This window comes from Pundamilia nyererei, unplaced genomic scaffold (assembly GCF_000239375.1).
Source record: "Pundamilia nyererei isolate P.nyererei 1_Seehausen unplaced genomic scaffold, PunNye1.0 scaffold00109, whole genome shotgun sequence".
Classification (NCBI taxonomy): domain Eukaryota; kingdom Metazoa; phylum Chordata; class Actinopteri; order Cichliformes; family Cichlidae; genus Pundamilia; species Pundamilia nyererei.
This window is the reverse complement of record NW_005187510.1, coordinates 518,926-542,162: the sequence shown is the minus strand read 5'-3', so window position 1 is coordinate 542,162 and position 23,237 is coordinate 518,926. Positions and strand designations below refer to the sequence as shown.

The following is a 23,237-nucleotide window of genomic DNA, read 5'->3' as shown; positions in this document are numbered from 1 at the left end:
CCCCCCCTTTTCTACGTTAACCACTTCATTTGTGACTAATGGCACACGCGCGATCGTTATCGTTCTAATTTATTCCAAGTTTAAGATGAAGGGCCGGATAAGGTGCAAGAGACAATAAGTTGAAAAAGCCAGTGTGATGCCTCAGTTAATGAGGCACATCATCTTTTTTTATGTGTGTGCGCGCACCGCTGGGGTCAAAAGCACAACGCAGGCTGATTGAGAGTGAAGGGAAGAAAACTGAGATGGCAATTCAGAAAAGAGAGAGTAGGGAGGGAGGGCGAACCGTCCTCTTCGCTGAAAATCATCTTTTGAAGGAGATATAAGATCATCAGAGCCTTGTAATGGAAGCTGAGTGGGTACCTGGAGATGAAGATTGGCTAAAGTTCATGAGATACTGATTTTAAATGGATATACTCTAACTGCACCTTTAAATGGGCACATCCAGAGTGAGCTGTTAGCATAAAATAGATCTCTAAGGTTTGCCAAATGGAGAGTTTTCATACTTTTTATTCGTAAGGGGAAAAAATATTACCTTTGTTGCACAAAGGTGAACCTCATAATAACGCCTCTAAATTAATCACTTGATTAATTATATCAGTGTGTCTCAAAGAAAATTCACATAATATACAGTAAAATCTACAGTAGCTTGCTGTTAATTATTTACAGTAATCAGCTATAATCACATATGCATAAATAAAAAGGCAACATAAATAAAATAGGTTAAAATGTATCAGATCACTGATGTTTTCCATCATTTTAAGAGCTTGCAATGTAATACTGCTATAACTGCAACATCTAAAGCCGGCATGTCAAACTCATTTTACCCATTAACCTTAAGAGGGGCCGGACCAGTCTGTCAGTGCGAAGAAGTTTAACTCCACATTTAATCACTGAAATGTCTTAATATAAGAAAAAGAAGTGCAATTTCAACAGAATATATCAGTTTTTTTTGTGTGATAAAGAAAGTAAATCAAAGAAATGTGTCAGCGTCACTCTTTGAATTTAACTTGTAAGAAACAAATGCCTAAAATTACAGAGAAAGTTCTGGTAGCTCATTGTGCAGACTGTAAATACAAAACTGTGAATTAACAAAAAAAATTTGTGAATTCACAGATTTATTTGGGTTTTTTTTTTTACTGTGGAACTGCTGTAAAAAACAGTAGTATACATTTAATTGTTTATTTAAAGTAAAAAAAAAAGTCGGCCAGAGGGAGTCTTTGCCAGGCTGACTTTGGTCTCTGGTCCTTATGTTTCTCACCCCAGATCTAAAGCATATTGCGATGATTTCATGGTTATTTTATGCACCATTGTGTTTGATTAATATTAAAAAGGTTTGTCCCAGCTCCTTCCTCGTGACCGGCAGGTAATACGTACGATGCATACAGTGACTTCTTCATTCATGTGTATACAGGGTTCGGTTCTGAATGAAAGCCTTTATACAACCACCATTAGAGAGCTTTTCTAAAAATCACGTTTCCATGCATGTGTTTGGCGTCTCCTGCTATCATTGTTTGAATTGATTTCCTGTGTGTTAAGGGCGTCATATTTGAAGCGATTCATTTTAAATGATAACTGCCCAAAGACATGCAACTAATGATGAATGCCGCTCATTGGTTTGGCAACTTTTCCATCTCTATGTACAGGAGAGAGAAAAGCTCTGTTCTGGAACGTAGTGGCTCCCTGACGTGAAAAACACAGAATCAGTCTGTCTCTCAGGCCTCCTGGGCAACATATGGAGCCCTCCAAGTTAGTGTTCAACTTCCCAACGGCTGTTGTGGAAAGTGTGGCTCTAACTGCGGCCCTCAGAGAGCTAATTAGAAACCCTTGTGCATAAACCTTGCTTGGAAGTTGCTGTGGGCTGCACCAGCCCCAACCAAGGCAGGATCTGTGCTGCCTGTGAGATAATAAACACAATTTGCATATAATGTCAACGTTTGGCATCCTTCAGCGATGGCCGAGGCCGCTCTCTCATGGCAAGCTTATAAAACATATCGATAAAAAATAAAAATAAAAAAGTTCAGGCAAAACGTCTGATTATTTCCAGCGTTTTGTATGTCAGAGAGATGTTTGGATTCATTCGAGCATTTTTCTATTAGAATTCTAGGTGCTTAAACCCTCACTAATTATCTCTCCCACCCTCCAGTGGTTTAAACTTGTGATTTGTAACAGATAAAAAGCCCCACATAAGGGATCCCCACAAATACATATTTAGCTGCAGAGTAATTAAGCTGTATTAGACTTTCATACCTGCCAGAGTGTAATACTGCACTGTTACACAGTGACGCTTTCAATTAATGAAAACGTCTAAACCAGCACACATGTGGGATCACTATGCCGGGTCTAGCTCCACTGTATTTGTCATGCGCTGTAAGCCAACACAATTACACAGACCTAACATAGTAATTGCTATGTAGCAGCTCTTACAATGGTAGAAATGGAATTACCTCAACAGAAAGTGCTAGCAGGTCTAATGGGAAATGGAGGACGAGAGAGAGGGGGGGGCAACCTTTTACTGAACTGTAAATCATGCCTCACTTTTAAGAGGCGGGAAAATAAATAATGTCTGAAAGTGCAATGATTTCAGTGATTTAGGGGAGCTTTTGAGAAGCGTATTACTAGAGCTGACAGCTTGTGGGAGATAGACAGGTTGTGTTAAGAGGAAAGGATAAGAGGCTATGACATTATGTCTGCAGGGTTAAGGTGTCAGAGTCAAAGCGTGAACCACTATTACTGGATCAATACTTCTCAGTTTTGCACTTATCTCTGGCCCAGTGGTTAGCTGCAGCAGCTTTTCTGGATATACACAGGGACTAAAATGCCACTACTGAGCGACCTGCTTCATTTTTGTAACGCTGCAGAGGAGCATTGTAACAAAACAAAAAAAAAGTTAAACATCTGAGCTTTTTTCACAGGCAGTGTTCAATTCTCCACTGAAGAAAAATAAAACGGGTCTGAGGGCCGTTATTCCTCTTGACACTCACCAGAACTGTAGCGCATTTTATTAAAATGCTCTTTTAATTCTGGACGGATGTCAGAAAATACAGGTTCAGCTTTTTATATTGCCATGCAGCGGGGTTTTCTCAAGTCCCGCTGCTGAAATGTGTCCTCAAGGAGAGCGATGTCCACCCTTTTTACGCTTTTAGGTATAAAAACAAAACCAAAAAATGCACTAATGTCATGTCCGCTCTTGCACAGGAAAAAGAACCGCTGTCGCAGTCAAGAAACAAGAAAAAGCGTGCACTTTCAAGTCTTTCATTAAACTTCTGAAGCCTCCGAGTTAATCCGTGCTGTACATAGAACAAAAACTCAGCATTCAACAATTTAAAAAGCTAAGAAAGAGAGTGGGGGGAGAGAGACACAGGAAAAGAGAGAGAGAGAGAGAGAGAGAAATGAGGAGGAGGGAGGAGGTGGGGGGGGGACTGGCCTGATCGCTACATATTCATATTCCTATGCAGGCGTTATCACTTAAAAGGCTTTCTAATTACAACAACAAGACAAAAACTCCTTGGATTCCTTCCAGACCCGCTAAATGATAAAATAAGCTTGCACTCTCTCTCCTTCTTAATCTCTGCAAAGCACCTTGGAGCCTCATCTCCCAAATACAGGCGAATGAATGTGAAAATGCCATTTAGAGATGCAGGTGTGACATTTGATAAGAAACTTCTGGATTAAATATGTTCTGCTAATGAGGAACCCAGCTACCCCATCAGGGCAAACTATTGGTGGGATTGTGTGCACGCTGATAACATTCCGCGCGCAAAACATCCAAATTCATTATTAATAAACAGCCGCAGTCTCTCTATCACACGGAAAGTCTGCATCCTTCAGTGGAGAGACGGGGATGTTGCGTCTCATTAGGAGAGGCTGAGGAAAAGAAGGGGGAGGTACGGGAGGTGTATGTGGCGGGGTAGGGGTATCGACTGTTTTCATATTTAGCTGTTTGGGGCCTTTTTGGGGGGGGGGGAGGCGGGTGGTAAGAGACAATTTCAAAGGGTATGTTAATGGTGCATTGAATGTTGGAACAAAAGAGTTGAAAGTTTCAGGGGATCTGGCAGTGAACGTAATACTCTGGCTATAGCTAATACGGAAAAGAGGGGGATAGCAGGCTAAGCCATTGGTGCAGTAGACTGGGAAGTCCCTGGCCCCAACTTGACATTTATAACGATTTGGAGAAGATTAAAGGCGTATTACTGCTGTAGTCCATAATGTGGCTCTGTAATGAGGTGTGAGTGCATTACCGTCCTGCTTCAAACCTTTGAAGGGAAGACACAGGGAGAGCGGTTTCAAAGAACACGGATACTTGACTGTATTGTGGCCACCGCCAGTGAAAGACTCTGAGGCTGGGGAGCCGGAGTGAGGAGGGACTCCAGAGGCCTGCCAGTGGAAGCTGAGGCTGCCACCGTTGAAGCCTTGTCAGTCTAAACCAGCTTAGTTCAGCCAGCCAGCAAAGTGTCTCAGACTGACAGGCAGCACTTTGTTATTCGGACCAGTAACTGGAGGTCCATGTCTGCTGCCTGGAAATATTTTATATTCAAATAGAAATTAGAAATGGAATGTGTTATTTCAGGCACAGAATATGGCAGCTTTTTTTAAGGTGCACACAAACTCATAGAGGGAGAAGAATAAAAACGGCTTTAGTAATTCTGCCAGCACTCTGTTTTGACAATTATTATTTTTGGCCCAGTGGCTTTTTTTTCTTTTCTTTTTACAGTACATAGCAAAAAAGGGATGTCAGTGCCAACTCTAAAACCAGCCGCACACAAAAAAAATGAATATTCGAAAAGGTAGTTTTTTTAAAAAAAAAAACGCTCGCGTTATCTGCAAAAAATAAAAACACAGGTAATTCGGCGTCAGCGTGTGCAAATGAAGGTTGCAGGTGTCGTCCGTCCATTTAAACGCTCTTTATGATGTTAATTAGTTGTTAGCGTAATTTTCCAGCCTCCGCCATCAACCGTGAGAAGTTCAGAGACCTGCTGTTTAAACTGAGAGTCAATGCCATGGCACCGTTTCAAGAGCTCCCGAACAGGACGCCCAGTGATAACGAACAGGTGATGGGGCCTGATGCCTATGGCAGCAGGATATTGCAAAGACAATTGAATTTGTCGGGAGAAATGAATCTTCTGGACAGCGTATCACATGTTAAAACAACACACATTGCATGCAATTTGCTTATGCAGGAGGGTGATAAAGTGTGCTTATTTAAAAGATAAACAAAGGTGGGGAGGTGCGGGCGGAGGGGGGGGGTCTTGTGCAGTAAATTGTGCATGTGTGTTTACTCCCTATGAGTAACGCCAGAGGTTTATAGTCCCAGACACGGGCAGCCGTGCTTTATGGCACCTCTGTTTGTGTGATAGGAGTATTTATGATATTGGAATTTATGTTGCGCTGTGTTCACACTGTCTTGAGTACTGCTGGTGGTCTGTATTTAAATGCACTTAAGGAGATTTGGTGTTTGTCTTCGCGTTTGACTGAAAGCCTTCGGATGATATCACTCTTAAGCGAGAGGTCAGATTCATTATCCTCGCCGTGCTTCGCGCAGACACCCCGGCCCTTCCAAGGTTAAATTCAAAACATTCCGAGCTTTTCGCGAGAAGTGTGAAAGCCGTCCGAATGGAGAGAGGAGTTTCATCTCCTCGGCCCCTTGCTAAGGCTAATCTTAACCCCACCCCACCCAACCCCCCGCAATAACATTTCCACTCCGCTTCCTCCAACTCCAGACATATTTGCTCTCCCTTGCTGCTCGTGTCCCCGTTAAGATTTAAACAGCAAACATAAAATGCGTAAGATAACCTGCGAGAGGCGGGGAGGGAGGGGTTTTGGAGAGACTTGACTCCGAACATTATTTTAAAGACCAGATCTGAGAGCTCCGGCGCAGCAGTCGGGAGCGATTATCTGCTGTGATCCCTCTCCGATGCACCAGTCATTCATCTGCCGATCCTCCAACCACCACCACCCCCCGCGCGCACACACACACGTACAAACGCAGCCCTACGCAAAGGCAGACCCCTAATCATGTCGACACCGTGTGTCAGTGCCATGGATGAGCAAGGCCTAGAGATGAGAACGGCTCTGTAAACACGGGCAGGCAGCAGGGAGCTTCCCTGAACCACCCGCCCACCCCCCACGCTGCTTGGAATAAGCAAAAGAGAAGATTTAGGGATTTTGCGGGGCCCAACTTTGTAGCATCGGCTCAGGGTGTTTTTCTGGGGTGCTGCCGCTGGGATATTGTTCTTAGCTTATAAAGTGCCGCCCGCCCATTATAAGCCCTGTGTTTTTTGTCAGTAGTATTACAATCTTCTCTCTCTATTGCCTTGGATTTGACTCTTTGGTATCCACTGCGTCCCACATATTGTCTACATATTCTGTCGTTGACCTTTGCTGTTGACCTCTCACATTCAGATAAACCAGCAGGATCTTTACGAGGAAGTCTCGTCATACTGCTGACACAGTTTCTTTCTTAAAGTGACCTCTGTATTCACAGACCCGCCCACCCCTGTCAATTATGAACTATCATGATAGAGTAGTAAATCTACTGCGCATCAACTGTGTGTATTCCATAAACAGACTAATACAATTGGCTGTATCAAATGGGATGTATATTAACAACAGTCGACCGTGCTCGCTCTCCCCCTGTCAGGATTCTATTATGGAGCATACTCCCGCCCCTTGTTTTGATACAGCGGTAATTTAAAGACCGATCTTAATTGACTTATTTTTTCCGCATGTCTGTCGGAGCTTGTGCATGCACTGCAATAAGAGTCTTGTTTCTTTATTGGGCCACACACAATGTACTGAGTTCAATTTTACCATTCATAATGAATGCAGCCTCGCCATTCAAATGCAGCCATAAGCACACAGCAGATAAGAATTTAATTAAATGTAGATTAAAACCAAACAGGAAAACACACTGGCTGATAATTTTTTATCACGTCCCCTGGTCATATTTTTTTTCTCCCCCCCCCCTTCATACTTTCGACTTGTTCTTCCTTGGGCTACGTCTTTTTTCAGCTTGCCAAAAAAGTGGCGAAACCACCTCGCACATCTCACCGTGGCGCCGTGAGATTGTGTAAAAAATGCAAAACGAGGGGCGGTCACACGATTAATCAGAATCCTCGTGTCTGGGGGAGGAATGGAGGCTGGCGGAGGATTGAGTTGAGGTGGGGGTGGCTGGGAGGGGGTGAGTGCACAGGGGTGCAAGGAAGGAATTAGTTGCTTCATCCCGAATTTGCATCATATTCCAAAAGGACAATCCCAGCACTGTAGGCAAGGGGAAACATATCTCGCTCTCTGCAGGAACAATTAAATATTTCCTACAATGCTGAATAAATGTCACCTTCAGTATCAAATTGTCCATACTTGCTAAACATGTTGTTACAGTGAGTGCCTCGAAAGCATGCCCGAAAAGAGAGGAGCCACAATATTTTATTTATTTAATTTTTTTTAGATGTGGACCACAGCCTCAGCTAACTGTGCACCTCCAGGCACTAATAGTGTGTTGAACTCCACCGGGGATACCAGCGAGCAAGAGACAACTCCAGTCCTTGTCAGGGATTTCCCTCTGTTGGAGCCTTCCACCGGGGGTGCTCGGTTACATGCTAAACACACAGTGTTTGAACATTTGCACCCTGCTCGTCGTCCGTTTTAATTCCGATGAAAACTGACAGCCCTGGTGTTAATGACAAAGTAAACAGAGTTAGTTTCTGTTTTGCTTTTTTTCCTCCTCGGGAAATAAATGCATTAATTTCTCACCATCTGGCGTACTTATCACATAGCATATTTCAGCTTTTCCAACACTTTCAGACAGCTGTTGGGTTACCTGAGTGATTCCGCTCACAGTACGGCGGCTTCTTTTAATCGGAGGTGATGGTGTCATCGCCTGCGTGCACGTGTTCTGTTCTCTTCTATTTCTTTTGCTCTCCTAATGCTGCTGTTGCATTAGCAGAGAGGTTAGAAACGTGGCGCTGGTAAGCGTGGCAGTGGACTTTAGTGTCCGTGCCATCCCCTGCCACCTCCACAGCGGCCGACACCGCCGTGCCGCTGCCTGCCCGGCTGCGCCTGTGCCTGCCTGCCCACCGCGCCGGTGCTGCATCTCAGTTCCACTCTATTACCCTCACGCAGGCGATTGGCCTTTTCTGTGGGGAAAAGAGCAATTTCCTGTCGCAGTCTGTTTGATCAAGTGCTAAACCCTTGTGATCAATAGAGAGACAGATGTCGGCTCCAGATGGCCGCATGGTGATACCTGGGGCAGAGAGGGGGCTTGCCAGGACGACAGAATGGCAATGAGCAAGGGCAGCGGCTGTGCTCCCGATGCACTAGCCACCGAGACACAATGTGACAAACGCAATTAGGCCTTTTAGCCGCAGATTATTTATTTCTCTCGCAAAAACCGTCAGAAAATTTAATTAGCACATACTTTAAGCAATATGTAGAATTACCGGGGTGCAGAGATGGAGGGCATGCTGGGATGCTGCACGAGTGACTGGTGTGCGTGTCAGAGCGCGTGCGCGCGTGCATCGCTTGTCCTGTGAATACCAAATGAGCGTGCTTGTAAATAAGGCTGGCTTTGCAAATAAAACAAGCACATTTTTAAGGCAGAAATCAGTTGGTGTTCGTAAAGGAAGAAAAAAACAAAACACATAACTCTATAAATTCCGTTCCTCGTGACCAGATCAATAAATGTTGAATTCCAAAAAGGATGACAGGTGCATCTTTCTGGCTCTCTGTCCTTCTGGAGAGGAAAAAAATAACTGCCAGCACCAGAAGGCCAAAATAGACCTTTCCAAATAGGAGAGACAGAGGAGGAGAGAGGCTCCCATTTTTTAAACGGCAAGCATTTGCATTAGGGCTGGCATCCACCATACACCACAAATACACACACACAATCACGCGCGCACACACATACACCCACACAAATGCAGACTGGCCAGGCAGCCCATGTGGCGTAGGGCTGGAGCCATGTTGGAGGAACCACTGAGGCGCATGGCGATGGCGCGTTGCTCTCCCAGGAAAACCAAACGCGTCGCCGTTGGCCCCGCGCCGTTCACCTGCTCCCGCCGAGGCATGATGGGTAGGGGGACACGGGCCACGGGGCCGCAGCTGGAGGGAAGGGAGGGGTAGAGTCTGCCGCGGTGTCCTGTCACGAGGGGTCTTCTGGTCCCATTAGCAGGGCTTGGTCAGGACGGGCCCCCAACCAGCCTGCCGCCGCAGCGGGGGCCGCAGTAAACACATGTCGACTGGCCACAACCAGGACACAGGCAGCACTACCCGCAGAGAAGGAGAGCTAATAGAGTGCTCAATGGGACAAACCTGTCCAAATAAAGAATAAAGCAGAGCGGAGAGAGGAGCCAGTCAGAGCTTTTCCTTTAATAGTCTACTCCACTTTACTGCGGACGAGGAGAAAGCTGACTGTGTGTGTGTGGCAGCTAATGAGGGAGAGAGCGAGCTTTGTACTGCAGGAATGTGGCTGTGTATTGTTTCAGACTGACAGCACAGAGATCCGGAAGCTTAAAACGTCCTCAGTAGAAATTTCGTGCTCGTGGGAGAAGGTTTAATTTGTTTGGAAAAACAGAAACGCATCCAAATGTTTTTGTGCATCTTTCTTTTTAAAATAAAAAAACAACAAAAAAAGAGAGAGCGAACAGCAAAGCGGTTGACGTGCGGGTAATTCCTCCTATAATTTAATACATTTCATTAGAAAATAAATAAATCTGAAATTGAAATAGTCGGGCTCTGTCATAGCACCCTAATGGAGCAAAAATAGCTGCTAATTCACATTTCTATTTTCTTCTCCCTCAAAAATGATTACAACACCATTACCAGGCAAACATCCCCTTGCCAGCCAGTATCGTTCTCACTGTGCTTAACAAAAAAAGGGAAAAAACTACACAAATCTCCGGAGACCAGCCACGGAAATGTCTTTTAATTTCAAAGTGAAACATTTAATTCTTGCTCTGTGAAACATTTGCTGAATCACATCGTTGCATCATTTTTTTATATATTTTTTTTCAAAGACTTGATAAACGTGTGTGTTGAAAGACGTTGTTCGGGGGTGCTCCTTCTTCTTCAGCTTTTATGTCTTTGTTGCCTGTGAATGTATACAGTAGAGAGCGGCGTGTGTGAGGCTCCCCTGGGAGGACTTTTTAATTTGTGGATTCTGACCCTCGTGCCATTCGCTCAAGGCCATCCATGAGCTCTCGGTACCGGCTATATCTGGGAAAAAAAAAACACTTGATACTAAAATTAGTCCAGACACTGTAGTAGAGCAGAACGAGAGGAAAAATCTTGAGGAAGAGAGAGAGACAGACAGAGAGGTGTGTGTTTGGTGGGGGTGGGGGGGTCAGGCTCAAGTCAGGGCTCTGTAAACACATATTTACTGAACAACATTTATTATTACCCTGGAAAAAAGGACACTGTCTTCCTGCCAGACTTCTGAATTTTAATATATATTTTAATATAAAACATGTTGAAAAGTGACTAAACCACTCATGCAATTGCAGAAATGTGGCAACAACACACGCACGCACACATTTAAATAAAGAAAAGAGTGAGAAACATGAAACACAGCCCTGCGCACACCTAATATCCAGCCACAGATCGAATAGAAATGAGGTCGGGCGGATTCCTTTTGAGCCAAACGCCTTTTTTTTCTTCGTGAGAGTAAAATCTTTAGCACCTACCTGCAAGGATGTATAGGCAGACTGGCATCTGTGCTTGCCCTGCCATGTCTGAGGCATCTCTGCATCATCGTGGCAAAAAAAAAAAAAAAAAAAATCATCCAAGGACTGCAAGCTTGAGCAGGAGAAGAGTGCCTCCTAGTGGCAGAGAGCAAGCATGAACAGGATTGGAGGAAGCAGAGAGTGAAAGGGAGGGAGAGTCAATCTGTGTCAGAGCCTCGTGAAATAATAGTAGAGTCAGCTAATTCTAGTTTAGTGTACCGTCAATAATAGTAAGCTTGTTTGACCCCGCGAATGATGTTCCAGCTCGGGTCCAAGCTCAGCGCTTTCCTTTCTTGCCGCCGGCTCGCTCTGGCTCGGGGGACTGTGACGGCTGGTTTGACAGCCGTGAGTCATCCTAATGTGCTCGACTCTGGTGATCCAGAAACAGTCCAAATATTTACCAGTATTCACGAGGAGGATGTGTTTAGCGTTTGTCACGGCACCATCGGGTCCGCTCATCAGGTGCAGATACAGATATTATTCATCCACGTATTAGTATTTCCACCGGATCCGTTGGGTTGGCGGGTAGGGAGGAAGTTGTTTATTGTGTCAGGTTGTAATTCACTCCTTCTCTGATTGGAGCTTTGTGAAAGCTAAAAAGAAGAAGAAGAAGAAGCGGTGACTAACGGTGCACAGCTACTTGATATTCGTAGGTGCAAGCAGCTTGTTCCCATTTGACCAGGAGGAGTCGGAGCTGATTTAAAGACAAGAAGAGTAGAGGTCTTTAATTACAACCCTCTCTGTGGCTTCAGGCACCACTGGCCTCACTTCACAATTAAGACCAGCAGTTAGCGCAGAGCCAACAGACGGAGACGAGCACTTTAAGAAGCCGAGGGAAAAAAAGAAAAAAGAAGTCTCCACAACATCATTCTTGACAAAGGAACATCTTTTTTTCTTGTCTTTTTTTGCTATCTAGAATTAGATATTTTAACCTTTTGCTCTTTTCTACAACATAATGGGATCAGCAAGCACTTCGGCACAAGTATACCTCACAGATCTCCCTTTCAAGCTCGGCCATTTCTTCACCTGCAGAGTGTTTCTTTGTAACACATGACCCCACGATGCATTCAGATAATGCCGACGGGCCGGCGTTAGTGTTCCCAGAAGCACCGTTCAACCCCTCCCATAACACACAGGCTGGTATGCAGCGGGACTGTACTCCAGTGCCGTAATGGCCTCTGCAACGGTAATGTGTTTGGACAGATGGGAGAGGCAAGTGCTGATGTGCTTAACTACGCATTTTACAGCTAAACTATTAAAGAGTTGTGCTGTTTACACACCAACATTTGAATACCTGTCTTCAGGCCAGTTTAATTATCCGGGCCCTTCTGTTATTTCTGCTGCTTTGTTGTCTCTCAGCTTTTCGCACGAGGCATGAGAGATTTGTTTGCAACTTCATTAAGATATGGCGCTGGTGGTGGTGGTAGCGGTTTGCAGGGTGCACAAAAAAAAAAGAAAAATAAAGGGGGGGAAGAAAAATATTTGAAAAAATTCCTGCTCAAGTATCTCATATTCTCTTCTACCAACACCACCCCCCAACACACACACCCACCCATCCACACAGATACTGTACACATCCGTTTTTCTTATAAAGTCATTTAAAGTGAGAAAATTAAAAAATGCCCCTGTGATGCGTGCACTTTGAAATCTCTCAGGGCTTTAGGCAAAGGGGAGGGGACAGACGCCCCCAGTGCCTGCGATTCATCCTGAGACGTTTGATTAGTTTATGAGTGCTTATAGAGGGGTGGGGGGGAGAGAAGGGTTTGCATTATAATTTTTGTTTCATGAATTCCTTCATATGTTCATCTTCAGCTGCGCGTTCAAATAAACCATTAATCAAACAGAGGAGAAGAGAAGGGAGAGGGCATTTAGCCAGCAGAGCCACAGTCTCGGGGCCTCAGTGAGCTGGTGGATATGGTATTGAGAGACTGTAGGAAGCAGTGGTTTTTAATTATCTGGACTACGTACAGGATGCCGTTTTTGATTGTTTTAATGAGGCAGCTGGCCTATTGTCTCCCCTTAATTCCTCCATTGTTTTTAGAATATGTCATAGTTCTTTATTCTTTTATCAGGTGCTCTGCAGGAGGATTTAGACAATAGCCTTCATTCCAACTGCATTGGCCACTGCACAAAGGCAGCTCACACTGCAGACAGCAGGCAAACAAGTGCAAATCACAAGCTGCACTTTTCCCAGCCTTTTCCCCCAGTTTCACAACTTAACGCTTTTGGTCTTTCACTCTTAACTCTTGACCCTCACTCCCACCCCCCTCGCACACATACCCCCACCCCTGCTTTCCTTTCCTTTCTTTCATTTCCCATTGCACCATGGGCATAGGTGGCCCGCCCCGTGTTTCTGTGATTTAAATCACCTGTCACGGAAAAGGGCCATCAGAGGCAAACAGGCATGACGGATTTTTCGAGAGCGCTCCTTCATGGGGTATTTGTTTTTTGTCTGTTGCCCACCTGACGCCTCCACGCAGTCGCTTTTCAGAGCCTTGTATCTCCATATGTGCATGAAACGGACATGTTTCTGCACACTCGTTCTGTGAATGCACACATCTCTGCGCGCCCGCACCGTGGGCACGCATACGCATGCATGTTTGTTTATGTGAGGATGCTATGGCTGCACACTTAATCATATCAATTTTAGATTTGTGACACAAAGCTACGCAAAGGATGCATGTCAAGTCTGAATGTAGATGCGTAACGTGTAGAGCTGTAATAATCAAAAATCAGAGGGGAAGCAGCTGCTTGTTTCCAGTTCTCATTCTGATGACAATATGCTTTAAACTACACTTATAATCCTGCAGCCTGAGCTCATGTACCTTACTAGCCTGTCTTGGTTGAGTGAGTGAGTGGAACGAGCAGAGTGCTGCCTCTGTGTTTTGTGCGGCTCACTAAAACTGGGACATGCAGTCCTAAAAAACTCACTCCCAGCATTCTCACACACAACAGATGGATCTGTAGCATTCTTGGCTGAAGGGATGCAATCTGAGCGCATATTCCTCCATGAAAATGCAGTTTAAAAAAAAAAAAAGGCGAAAGATTTCCATCAGACTCCACATAATCTGCTTCATTTTCAGCTGAGAGAGCATACAGCATCTTTGATTTTGATTGATCTTCCCCACCCCACCCAAGAAAACACTGATTTGTATCTGAGCGCCGAGGCCTCGTTGGTAATTCCCTTTGTAAGCGCGTTTTTGAACTAAGGAATCCTCGCGGAGGAGAGAAACTTTTTTTTTTGTGGCTATGGCTGCGATATATTCCACCGCCATTGTCAGTGGCAGTTTGTATCTACCTTGATGGTAACTTGGGCAGACAGTGGAGAGGAGTTTTGTTATTTTAATTAGGAGATAAAAATTCAAAGGGCCTCTCCAGGCAGTGTGTGGTATGACAGAATCAAAACGATGAAGTGGAGCGGCCTGAAGTGTGTGTCTCGTCACAGCAGATTGGACGACAGATAGGCACTGCTCTTTAAAGTGGCGCTGGGACGCACGCGCCCATGCACGCACACACTCAAGGGGAAGGGGAAGTGTGCACACAAATGGGACTTTGAGAGATAGCATATTTTAATACCATTTCAGTCCTTTGACACATTTGTGCTGGTCTAATTTCCAGTGCTTCACCAGCAGATAGGAGAGGGCTAGAGAGGTTTTAATCAGGACAGTGATGCGAAATCTTAAATATTCAATTTCCTGTTGAAATAACGGGGCACCTCATTCTGCAGACTTAACAGCGATTTGGACGTAACGCGTGCCGTGGCGGCGTAAAGACTTGGCGGCTCCGTCTCTGTGGCCGTGCCTCTAATAAACAGACAGAAAAGTGGATTGCTCCTTCTTGCACCTTCGCCGTGTCTGCAGGGCGGTTTTAAACCTGGTGATTCACAGGTTTTGTGTAAACATGAGTAATCAGTGTTGCACATGTGCCGGGGCTTTCTATAGCAGTGTCCCCCTGCCTTCACACCTCTCCTCAGGACTCTCTTTATTCCGCATCAGCCAGGGCTCAAATCACATGTCTCCCGTCGCCGCCTCCCCCCTTCTCAGCCTGACACTCCGTCGGTATGTTTGCACATCTTTGAAAGCTAACAGCACGCTTTAATTAATTGTCCAGCTTTCCTCAGAAACAATGTCCTAATTCTGCCATTTAGCGGCGGCGTATCATAGTTTGTTGTTATCTCCCCAGCCAGATTTCTGTAAATAGTCATATTAAAAACTTTAATCTCTTCAATGGAAAATGAAGTGCAGCTGAAAAGCCTGTCATGTGCTGAGATAAATATTATCTAAGCTAAAACCTTCACTCTCTCCCTCTGCCACCCTCCCTCCCTGCTTCCTCCTGCACACCGCTCCACCCCACCCTTTCTCCGACTTAATGAATATGTTCAGAAGATTTCAGAGGAATGCTTAATCCCAAAACACAACAATCTAATATTATGGAGGCCCTGTCTCAGTGTTCTAGCTGACTACAGCACTCTAGACTACAGTTTAGCCCAGCTGAGGTGCACTTTGCTTCTGGATATGAGTGCCAGGAGCCTTGAAAGAAATTTGAGTGGCAGTAAAAAAAAAAGATGAAGGATATTCACCGAAATTATCGAGAAAATAAAAGTACGCGAGATTTGTGCCCTCACGCCAACGTAAACAGTCACCCTGCTCACGGTGCTGAAAAATGACATTTAAAAAAAGCGAGTGTCTTTCAGGAGAGTGCGAAGAATCTACACATCTCAGTGTTTTCATTGATACAGCAGAAAGAAAGAAAAACTGTCGCACTAAAAACTGCTGCCAGCTTGCTGACAGTTATCAAGAGTAATATTGGCGCTGACTTTAGAAAACACATGTTCCTGCTAAGAACTTTCCGTTCTGGTTTATTTTTTTGTCATTTTGATGACCTGACCCTTTGTATTTCTGACGATTTGTTATTTAAGAATACTATCAAGACTTCAGGATGATTCATTCAAGCTCCGCAGTTACGCAACACCCATTCAAGTGTTTGACTTGTGCGCAAGCAATTACCATTTCTCCGTCTGCGTAATGCTCTGACATTTAAGACCAGAATTAGTCGCGCGCGCACGAATCGGCGCTCTCTCCTCCCTCGCAGCAGGCGTTTAAACGTCTCCTCTATCTCCTGTTTTGTCCAGGTGGCCAACTGTGGTGCACTACCACCAAGAACATGATGGAGGGCGAGGAGCTGGTGGCGTTTGCGGTGGACTTTGACTCCCGTCTGCAGCCGGTGAACCACATGTCTCTGAGTGAGGGCATGTACCCAGCCAGGCTGCTGGACAGCATCCAGCTCCTGCCGCAGCAGGCCGCCATGGCTTCCATCCTGCCCACTGCCATCGTCAACAGTGAGTGTCTGCACATGCACCGGCACCGGAGCTGGAACGAGATGTGCTTTTGTTTAGACATGCACAATCGCACTCCTGTTCTGTCTCTCTCACACACACACACACACACACACACACACACACCAGTCCACAGCCTGCACTCAGTCACCTGCTTAACAAGGAGCGTCGTCTCCGCCCGGGCGTAGATTAACCCAGATGAGTCTCTGCGCTGGAGATAAGAGCCATCGACCTTCAAGTTTGGGGGGGTTCACATAAACACACTGAGGCTCGAACTAACGTGTTAATTGCAAAATACACGCCTCATGCAAATAGTGTGTTTGTTTACTTAGCGAGGGCTATCTGGGTTCAGCTCGACAGGGAGGCTTCTGTAAGCAGATGGTCCAGTGTTCTTGTTTGCCCTTGAGAAAGGGCACCAACCCACTGGTAGCAACACAGCGATATGCTGCAGCCGAGGATTTGGTGGAAAAGCCTTTAACGCAGGCTTTGAGAGGCAGGACTGTAGACGTATGAGAGGAGCTTGCGCAGGCCCTTTATCTGTAAATATAAAAGTGCTGTTTGTATCCTGATGTCACATCCCCTCTGTCCCTTTCTGTCTCCCCACCCCTCTCCAGAGGACATCTTCCCCTGCAAAGCATGTGGAATCTGGTTTAGGAGCGAGAGGAACCTGCAGGCTCATCTCATGTACTACTGCAGCGGGCGGCAGAGGGAGCCAGAGACGGTGGTGGAGGAGAATGACAGTGGCCCACACCAGACCCCCAGTATCTGTCCCTTTCCACAGTGCAATAAGAGCTTCTCCGGACCCAGGGCCCTAGAAATGCACTTGAGCACCTCGCACAGTGGTGAGTATTAAGGTCATGGGTCAGAGAGGCAACAGATATCTTTTTTTTTTTTTTTTTTAATGTATGGATCCCCCAAAAGCCAAAGTTCACTAAATATTAAATGAAAGCCTGCATTTATTCACATGGTCTTTAGGCTGGCTTGAAAAAAACCCCCAACTGTCATATATTTTGAGGAATATACATATCGTACTGTCAGCTGGTATAGTTGACAGTTTATCCTTGAGCCATAAAAAATAGAGTGGATGGGAATAAGCTTGGCATAATGCATGAGTGTTTGATGCTTTCTACAGTTAACTCTAAAGGAGAAGTGGGAGGCGAGATTCTGAGCATTTTTCCCTTTTATCTCCTTCACAGGTGTCAAAATGGAAGAGAGCCTCCCTCCTGGCACCAGCTTGAAATGCACAATCTGTAACTACACGGCAGATTCTCTTATTACATTCCAGCATCACATCATGTCTCACCTGTCACAGGCGGCCTTCAGATGCAATCACTGCCATATCAGCTTCCAGAGCCACAGGGAACTCTTACAGCATCAGGACTTACATGGGCACGGCAGCAAACTTCACAGGGAAGGTAACGGCACAGAGCACTCCCCCAGGGGGCCGGAGGAAAGCCTCCAGCAGCAGCAGCAGCAGGCCCGCACTGAGCTGGCCAACAGGAAGGACGCTCTGCTCGGAAGTCCCAAAGGGACCCTCAACAAGGAGACCAGCACAGACGGGGAAGCTGACAAGACTGAGAAGAAGCCCATGCTGTCTGTTCAGAAGGGAGAGGCCCACCCAGGCAGCAAAGCCAGTTTTTCTTACACTAGGATCAAGTCTGAGCCCTCCAGCCCCCGACTGGCCTCCTCCCCTGTGCAGCATAACATGCCTACATTTCCCATGGGCCCCTTCTTGTCTCAGTTTGCGTTCTCCCAAGACATTTCAGTAGTCCCGCAGGCTTCTGAGATTCTGGCTAAAATGTCAGAGCTAGTTCACCGGAGGCTGCGCCACGGAGGGAACAGCTACCCCCCTGTCATCTACAGTCCTCTTATGCCCAAAGGGGCCACCTGTTTTGAATGCAATATCACCTTCAGCAACCTGGACAACTATTTGGTCCACAAAAAGCACTACTGTAACAGCCGCTGGCAGCACATGGCCAAGTCCCCCGACTTCTCTGCCCTCTCGGATAAGGTCCCCGAGGCGGTCAGCCCCAACAGCGGTCACAGTTCTGTTAGCTTGTTGGCCGGCTGCCACCCGTCGGAGGCTGACAGCCACCTCATGCAGTCAGCTTGCCTGAACTCCAGCGTGTTGGACATGATCAACGCTGGGGCTAAAGGCCCCGATAAGGATCTAGCAGGACAGGTGAAGAAGGTCTCCACGCCAACTGGGGCTGAGGAGAGGCTGAATGACAAGCAGATGGAGGGGAAGAGCCCCAGCACAGGTTTGGTGGAAAGTGACAATGATCCAACCAAGACGACTTGCGACGCCTGTAATATCACGTTCAGTCGTCACGAGACCTACATGGTCCACAAGCAGTACTACTGCGCCACTCGTCATGATCCCCCCATGAAACGCATGCCCACCAACAAGGTGCCCTCCATGCAGAGAACCATGAGGAGTCGTAAGCGCAGGAAGATGTATGAGATGTGTCTCCCGGATCAGGACCACCAGAGGCCCCCTATGGGTCAGCCAGGTTTCCTTGGGGTTCCTCCCATGAACCCTTGCACATCCCAGGAAGCTGTAGAGAGCCTTTCAGACCGCTTCCATCCCCGCTGTGATATGTTCCCAAGTATGGTACCTAAACACCTGGAGGCATCTCTGACTGTCACCAAACCCGTTCTGGCTCCCAAATGCAACATCGTGGAGCCACAGGAGCTGGACGCTCCCATTGACCTTAGCAAAAAATGCTCGCCGGTATCCGACAAGTCATGTAGCTCTCCCAAAAGACTTTTGGACTATCATGAATGCGCAGTGTGCAAGATAAGTTTTAACAAAGTGGAGAACTACCTGGCGCACAAACAGAACTTTTGCCCCGCAACGGCCGCCGCCACTGCCGCACAGCAGCAGCAGCCACAACAGCAACAACAGCACAATGAGAGCGGCGGCCTGGAGACGACCATGTTCCCAGATGTGAAGAGTGAAAGCAGCGGTAACCCGGATGAAGTCTACGATAAGAACCCAGGCAAATGTGAGAAGAATGGCAACGGGAAGGTGATGGTGCAGAATGGAGGCATGTTTCCTCCACACCTGGGGCCCGTGCCGGGTCTCAAGTCTTTCGCTGAACCCCAGCTCATCCCATCAAAAGAGGACAGCAAGAATATGTTTCTGCCCCACTGCCTCTACCCTGGAGCAATAAAGAAGGTCAAAGGTCCTGAGCAAATATCGCCGTATTTTGGGATAAAACCAACTGACTACGGGGGGCCAGCGGTGCAGGGAGAGACCGGTGAACAGGAGCAAAGTGTTAATGGGGGAGGAGGTGCTGGAGGAGGAGAGACGGGAACAACCAGAGAGCAGGCCACACAGCCTGCTGCTAACGGCTGCCCTCACCCTGGCAAGGAACCCCTTCCCCTCCTGCCCAAAAACCGAGGCATGGTCATTGTCAACGGGGGGCATAAGTCCGAGGAGCGTTCAGGCACAGCACCGCCGCAGCAAGAGAACCAGCCCCAGCCAGACAGCCAGCCCCCCAATCCCTCACCGACGTGGGCCACCGAAAATCAGACCGACTCCAACGAGAACATGTCGCCTTCCTCCAAGTCCCCAAACGAGGAGGCGGTGCCCACAGCCAATAAGGGCGTGAACGGCTCCGGAAGCGGCAAGTACTGCCGCCTCTGTGACATCCAGTTCAACAACCTGTCAAACTTTATTACCCATAAGAAGTTTTACTGTTCGTCACATGCTGCCGAGCATGTAAAATAAGAGAAGACACGTTCTTCATCCTCCCCCTCGCTCCTTCCCCCGACACCTTCCCCCCCTTACTGACTTTTCCTCCTTTCTTTTTTTTTTGGTACACTGTTGTGTCTGGAATAGTGCATCATGCAGTGCTAACCGCTGCTTGTGGACAATCAAGAGAAGCTTCTTCTTTCATCGTTTTAAGACTTACAAATGCAAAACCATTGGTTTAAAAAAAAAAAGAAAAGAAAAGAAAAAGAAAAATGGATCAAGAATAATATTGGTGCCACTTTCACATTAATTTATTTTACAATCAGTATTAATAGGAGTAGTGGTCTTAATTTAAATTCAAAATGAAATTTATATCAGAGTTGTTTGTAATGTTATTGTATAGTCATTCTTGTGTAGCACACATATTGTTTACACTGTAATGTAGGCTCAATGAAACAATAGACAATACAAAAATGAGATGCATTTTAGACACAAAAATAGCTACTGAGGCACTTGTGTATTCTTATTTGCTGTACCAGTTTCTGTATATGGCCAAAATGTCACTTGCAGTTTGCTACTAATGACTTGTTAGCCTTAAAAAGCCGCCGTTTTGGGGGGGTGGGTGGGGGTGATCACCTGGCACAACCCTGCATCTCACATTTTGGCATATACACATGGCTTTGCATACATATGTGGCTGTTTGTCCCTGTCTCTTTTCTTCAACTCAGATGTGGATGTTTTCATGAGGATGGCAGCATTCTTGTATAGTACTCGTATTTCTGTTTGATGATACACTTTGGTCTCCCTTTTTCAAATTTTGCTCTCAATGCAATACTTTGTAAATGAGGGAACATTACTGAAAGCAGTATTACGAAATGGGGACTGTGCATATAATTATTTGTAACCCCATTGGGAATTTAAAAACAAAAAGAGAAAAAAAAAAAAAGCAAGTTGTACAAGAATTAAGTTTATTGCTGACGAACAAGATGGGTTGGGAGGTCAGTGGGGGATACTGATGTAAAATGATCATTCCAATGTCCTGATTATGGGAGAAAATGTTTCTTAAAACGTTGTTGCTATGCATGTATATGGATGGAATTAAATTCCAGATCTGTTGGAAATTTTTATTTTGATGTGGTGTCATAATTAAACTTAAATCCTCAGGATAAACCAGTGCTTTCTGGTGTTTCTTTCACATGAATCTATACCAGAAAATAAGATCACTGCAGGGTTATACAAACAAACAAATATATATATATATATAAAGATTTATTTTTGAAAAACATTTGCAGTTTTAAAAAAAAGTCCACAAAACAGGAGGTCAGCTATATGTGAGTAACAAAATGAAGTGATGCAGCAGTGCAAGAGGACTCCATGTATCTTCCCTTGTGGCTATAACATGGCAGAATATTAAGACAGAACCAAGTGAGATAAAAAAAAAAAAAAAAAAAAGGTATCCGGTTGAGCGGTGACGTGTGTGTGGCCTTTGCATTGATAAGGAATAATGTATTAATTTTTTTGGTACTGGCCAATCAGGTGAAGAGCCTGAAATAACAACTTGAAAGATAAGATGAATCTAAGACAGGAAATACTTCATCACATTGAATACCCTCCAGTTATCTTCAATTAAAAAGCTTCCAATGAAGCAGAGCTCTGCAAAAAAGTGTGTTCTGAAATTGACTGCTTGATGAACCTTAGCAGACGTGTAGACAATCGTTCCAGATTGCTGCAAAGAAATGTTTAAAAAAAAAAAAAAAGTAACTTGATTGTCTTATTACTCCATTCATGTCTGGGGTGTAGTTACATTTTGGACACGGGTCACTCGCTCTGCTGCTTGGCTTGTCGTTGGTTGACTAGCTTCCTCAGGTGCTGGCTGATGGCAGATGGCTTCTTGTAGATCATTCGCCGGTCTGCTCCTTTTATGTGAATGTGATTGGCCGACGGGTAGGAATCCTCCAGAAACCTCTTTTGAAGCTTCGCTACCATCTGGTGCATGGGGAATATGATTTACCATGTTATTAGAGCATTGTTCAGTCACTGTACCAGACCTAATGATGCAGCATGAAGTTGTGCAGTTACAGTAAAGGCACTCACTCGGTTTAGGTGTTCTGGCATTTGCATGTCAAAGGAGTCCCCCGTGAGCACGCTCACTGATGTCCTGCTGGAGAGGGGCTTAAACTTTGTTATGTCCCTTTGAAAGAAAAAAAAGAAAAAAAACAGAATAATAATTTTGTTTAATATTTTTGAAGTTCACTTTGAATTCCACATGCAAATGTGCAAAACCATCCAGAAAAATCGGGGGGGGGGGAGAGAGCGTCTACATATCTTTACCATACCTTACTTGAGCTGCACTTTCATTCAGAAAGTAATGCTCATCGACAGCAGCACTTTGGTGCGCAGGGTTACTTTGTAGGTATTTCTGTAGGAACAGAAAAAAAAACCCATGAAAGATCAATACAGGCTAACAAAAACAAAGAATTTCCACAGTTATCAGAAATGTACGGCAGCCCTGAGAGGTCAAATGGACTCCAACTTAAGAAAACACCAACAAATAGAAAAACGCTGCCAAAGCACATAAAACACACACACAAACACAGTGGAAATGGAAAAAAAACAGAGAAGGAATAAAGTGAAGGATTGCACTGAGGCACGCTTAAAAGTTCAGAGAGGTCATCGATGTTGTGAGGGAGAAAAGGGCAATGGGAGTTTTAAAAATCACGTTTTCCTAACATATTGTGGATACATCTTCGCTGTTTACTGTTAACTTTTCGGTTCTGCACTTTCGTCACGTTATCGTCTCCCCAAAAACCTCAGTTGTGTTTTGTGAGCTTTTGCAGCATTTTTCTCTTTGCTGGTGTTTTCTTAAGTTGGAGCGTTTGACCTCTCAGGGCCACCGTACAAAAGAGAACACAAACAAAAATCACGGTCGCTGATGGTCACTATTTAACAAAAACTAAACTAACCATTCAGGTAGATGCGTGCAAACATCCACCGTATCCTTGTTAACCTCATCAAAACTGCACAGGTGAAACATTCTCTCCCCGTTTGAGACTGAAAGCATTTAGTTACTCCAGCCAAACACAGATCTGAACAGACCGTTGATTTCCTCTCAGGCACGCAATAAAAATGGGCAGCACAAGTATCTGATCAACTCTGACATTGGCCAACTTGTGATGGCAAAGAAACTGGGTGATAACATCTGCAATTGTCGCCATGTTGTTCCAGTTTACCTGCCAAAAGTTGCCCAAAGAAGGACAACCTGTGAAACCGGCAGCATGGTCTCAATCAACCGAGGCTCACTGATGTGCAGCAATGTGTGGCTTGTGTGGTTAAATACCACTGCTGAAAGCTCCTATAGAGGGTGCATCTACACTCAACAAAAATATAAACGCAACACCTTTGTTACTGCTCCCATTCCCCATGGGATGGACGTAGAGACCTAAAATTCATTCCAGATACACAATATAACCATCCCTCCCAAACAGTG

At 45.4% G+C, this 23,237-nt stretch overlaps 2 protein-coding genes across 3 annotated transcripts in view; one reads left to right on the top strand and one right to left on the bottom strand.

Annotated features, from left to right (window-relative positions):
- zfpm2a (zinc finger protein, FOG family member 2a) overlaps nucleotides 1-20,920 on the top strand; it is a 119,880-nt gene extending 98,960 nt beyond the window's left edge. For both annotated transcript variants that reach the window (XM_005741266.1, XM_005741265.1), the window contains exons 6-8: nucleotides 15,847-16,053; nucleotides 16,665-16,892; nucleotides 17,247-20,920. In XM_005741266.1, the coding sequence (XP_005741323.1) occupies nucleotides 15,847-16,053; nucleotides 16,665-16,892; nucleotides 17,247-19,786 (2,975 nt within the window). In that variant the 3' untranslated portion in view covers nucleotides 19,787-20,920. The remainder of the gene's footprint in view (nucleotides 1-15,846; nucleotides 16,054-16,664; nucleotides 16,893-17,246) is intronic.
- Nucleotides 20,921-21,052: 132 nt separating this feature from the next.
- LOC102201732 (uncharacterized) overlaps nucleotides 21,053-23,237 on the bottom strand; it is a 26,647-nt gene continuing 24,462 nt past the window's right edge. Inside the window, exons 9-11 of the mRNA XM_005741264.1 lie at nucleotides 22,087-22,169; nucleotides 21,845-21,941; nucleotides 21,053-21,736 (exon numbers count right to left, since the gene is read on the bottom strand). Coding sequence (XP_005741321.1) covers nucleotides 21,569-21,736; nucleotides 21,845-21,941; nucleotides 22,087-22,169 — 348 coding nt within the window. The 3' untranslated portion in view covers nucleotides 21,053-21,568. The remainder of the gene's footprint in view (nucleotides 21,737-21,844; nucleotides 21,942-22,086; nucleotides 22,170-23,237) is intronic.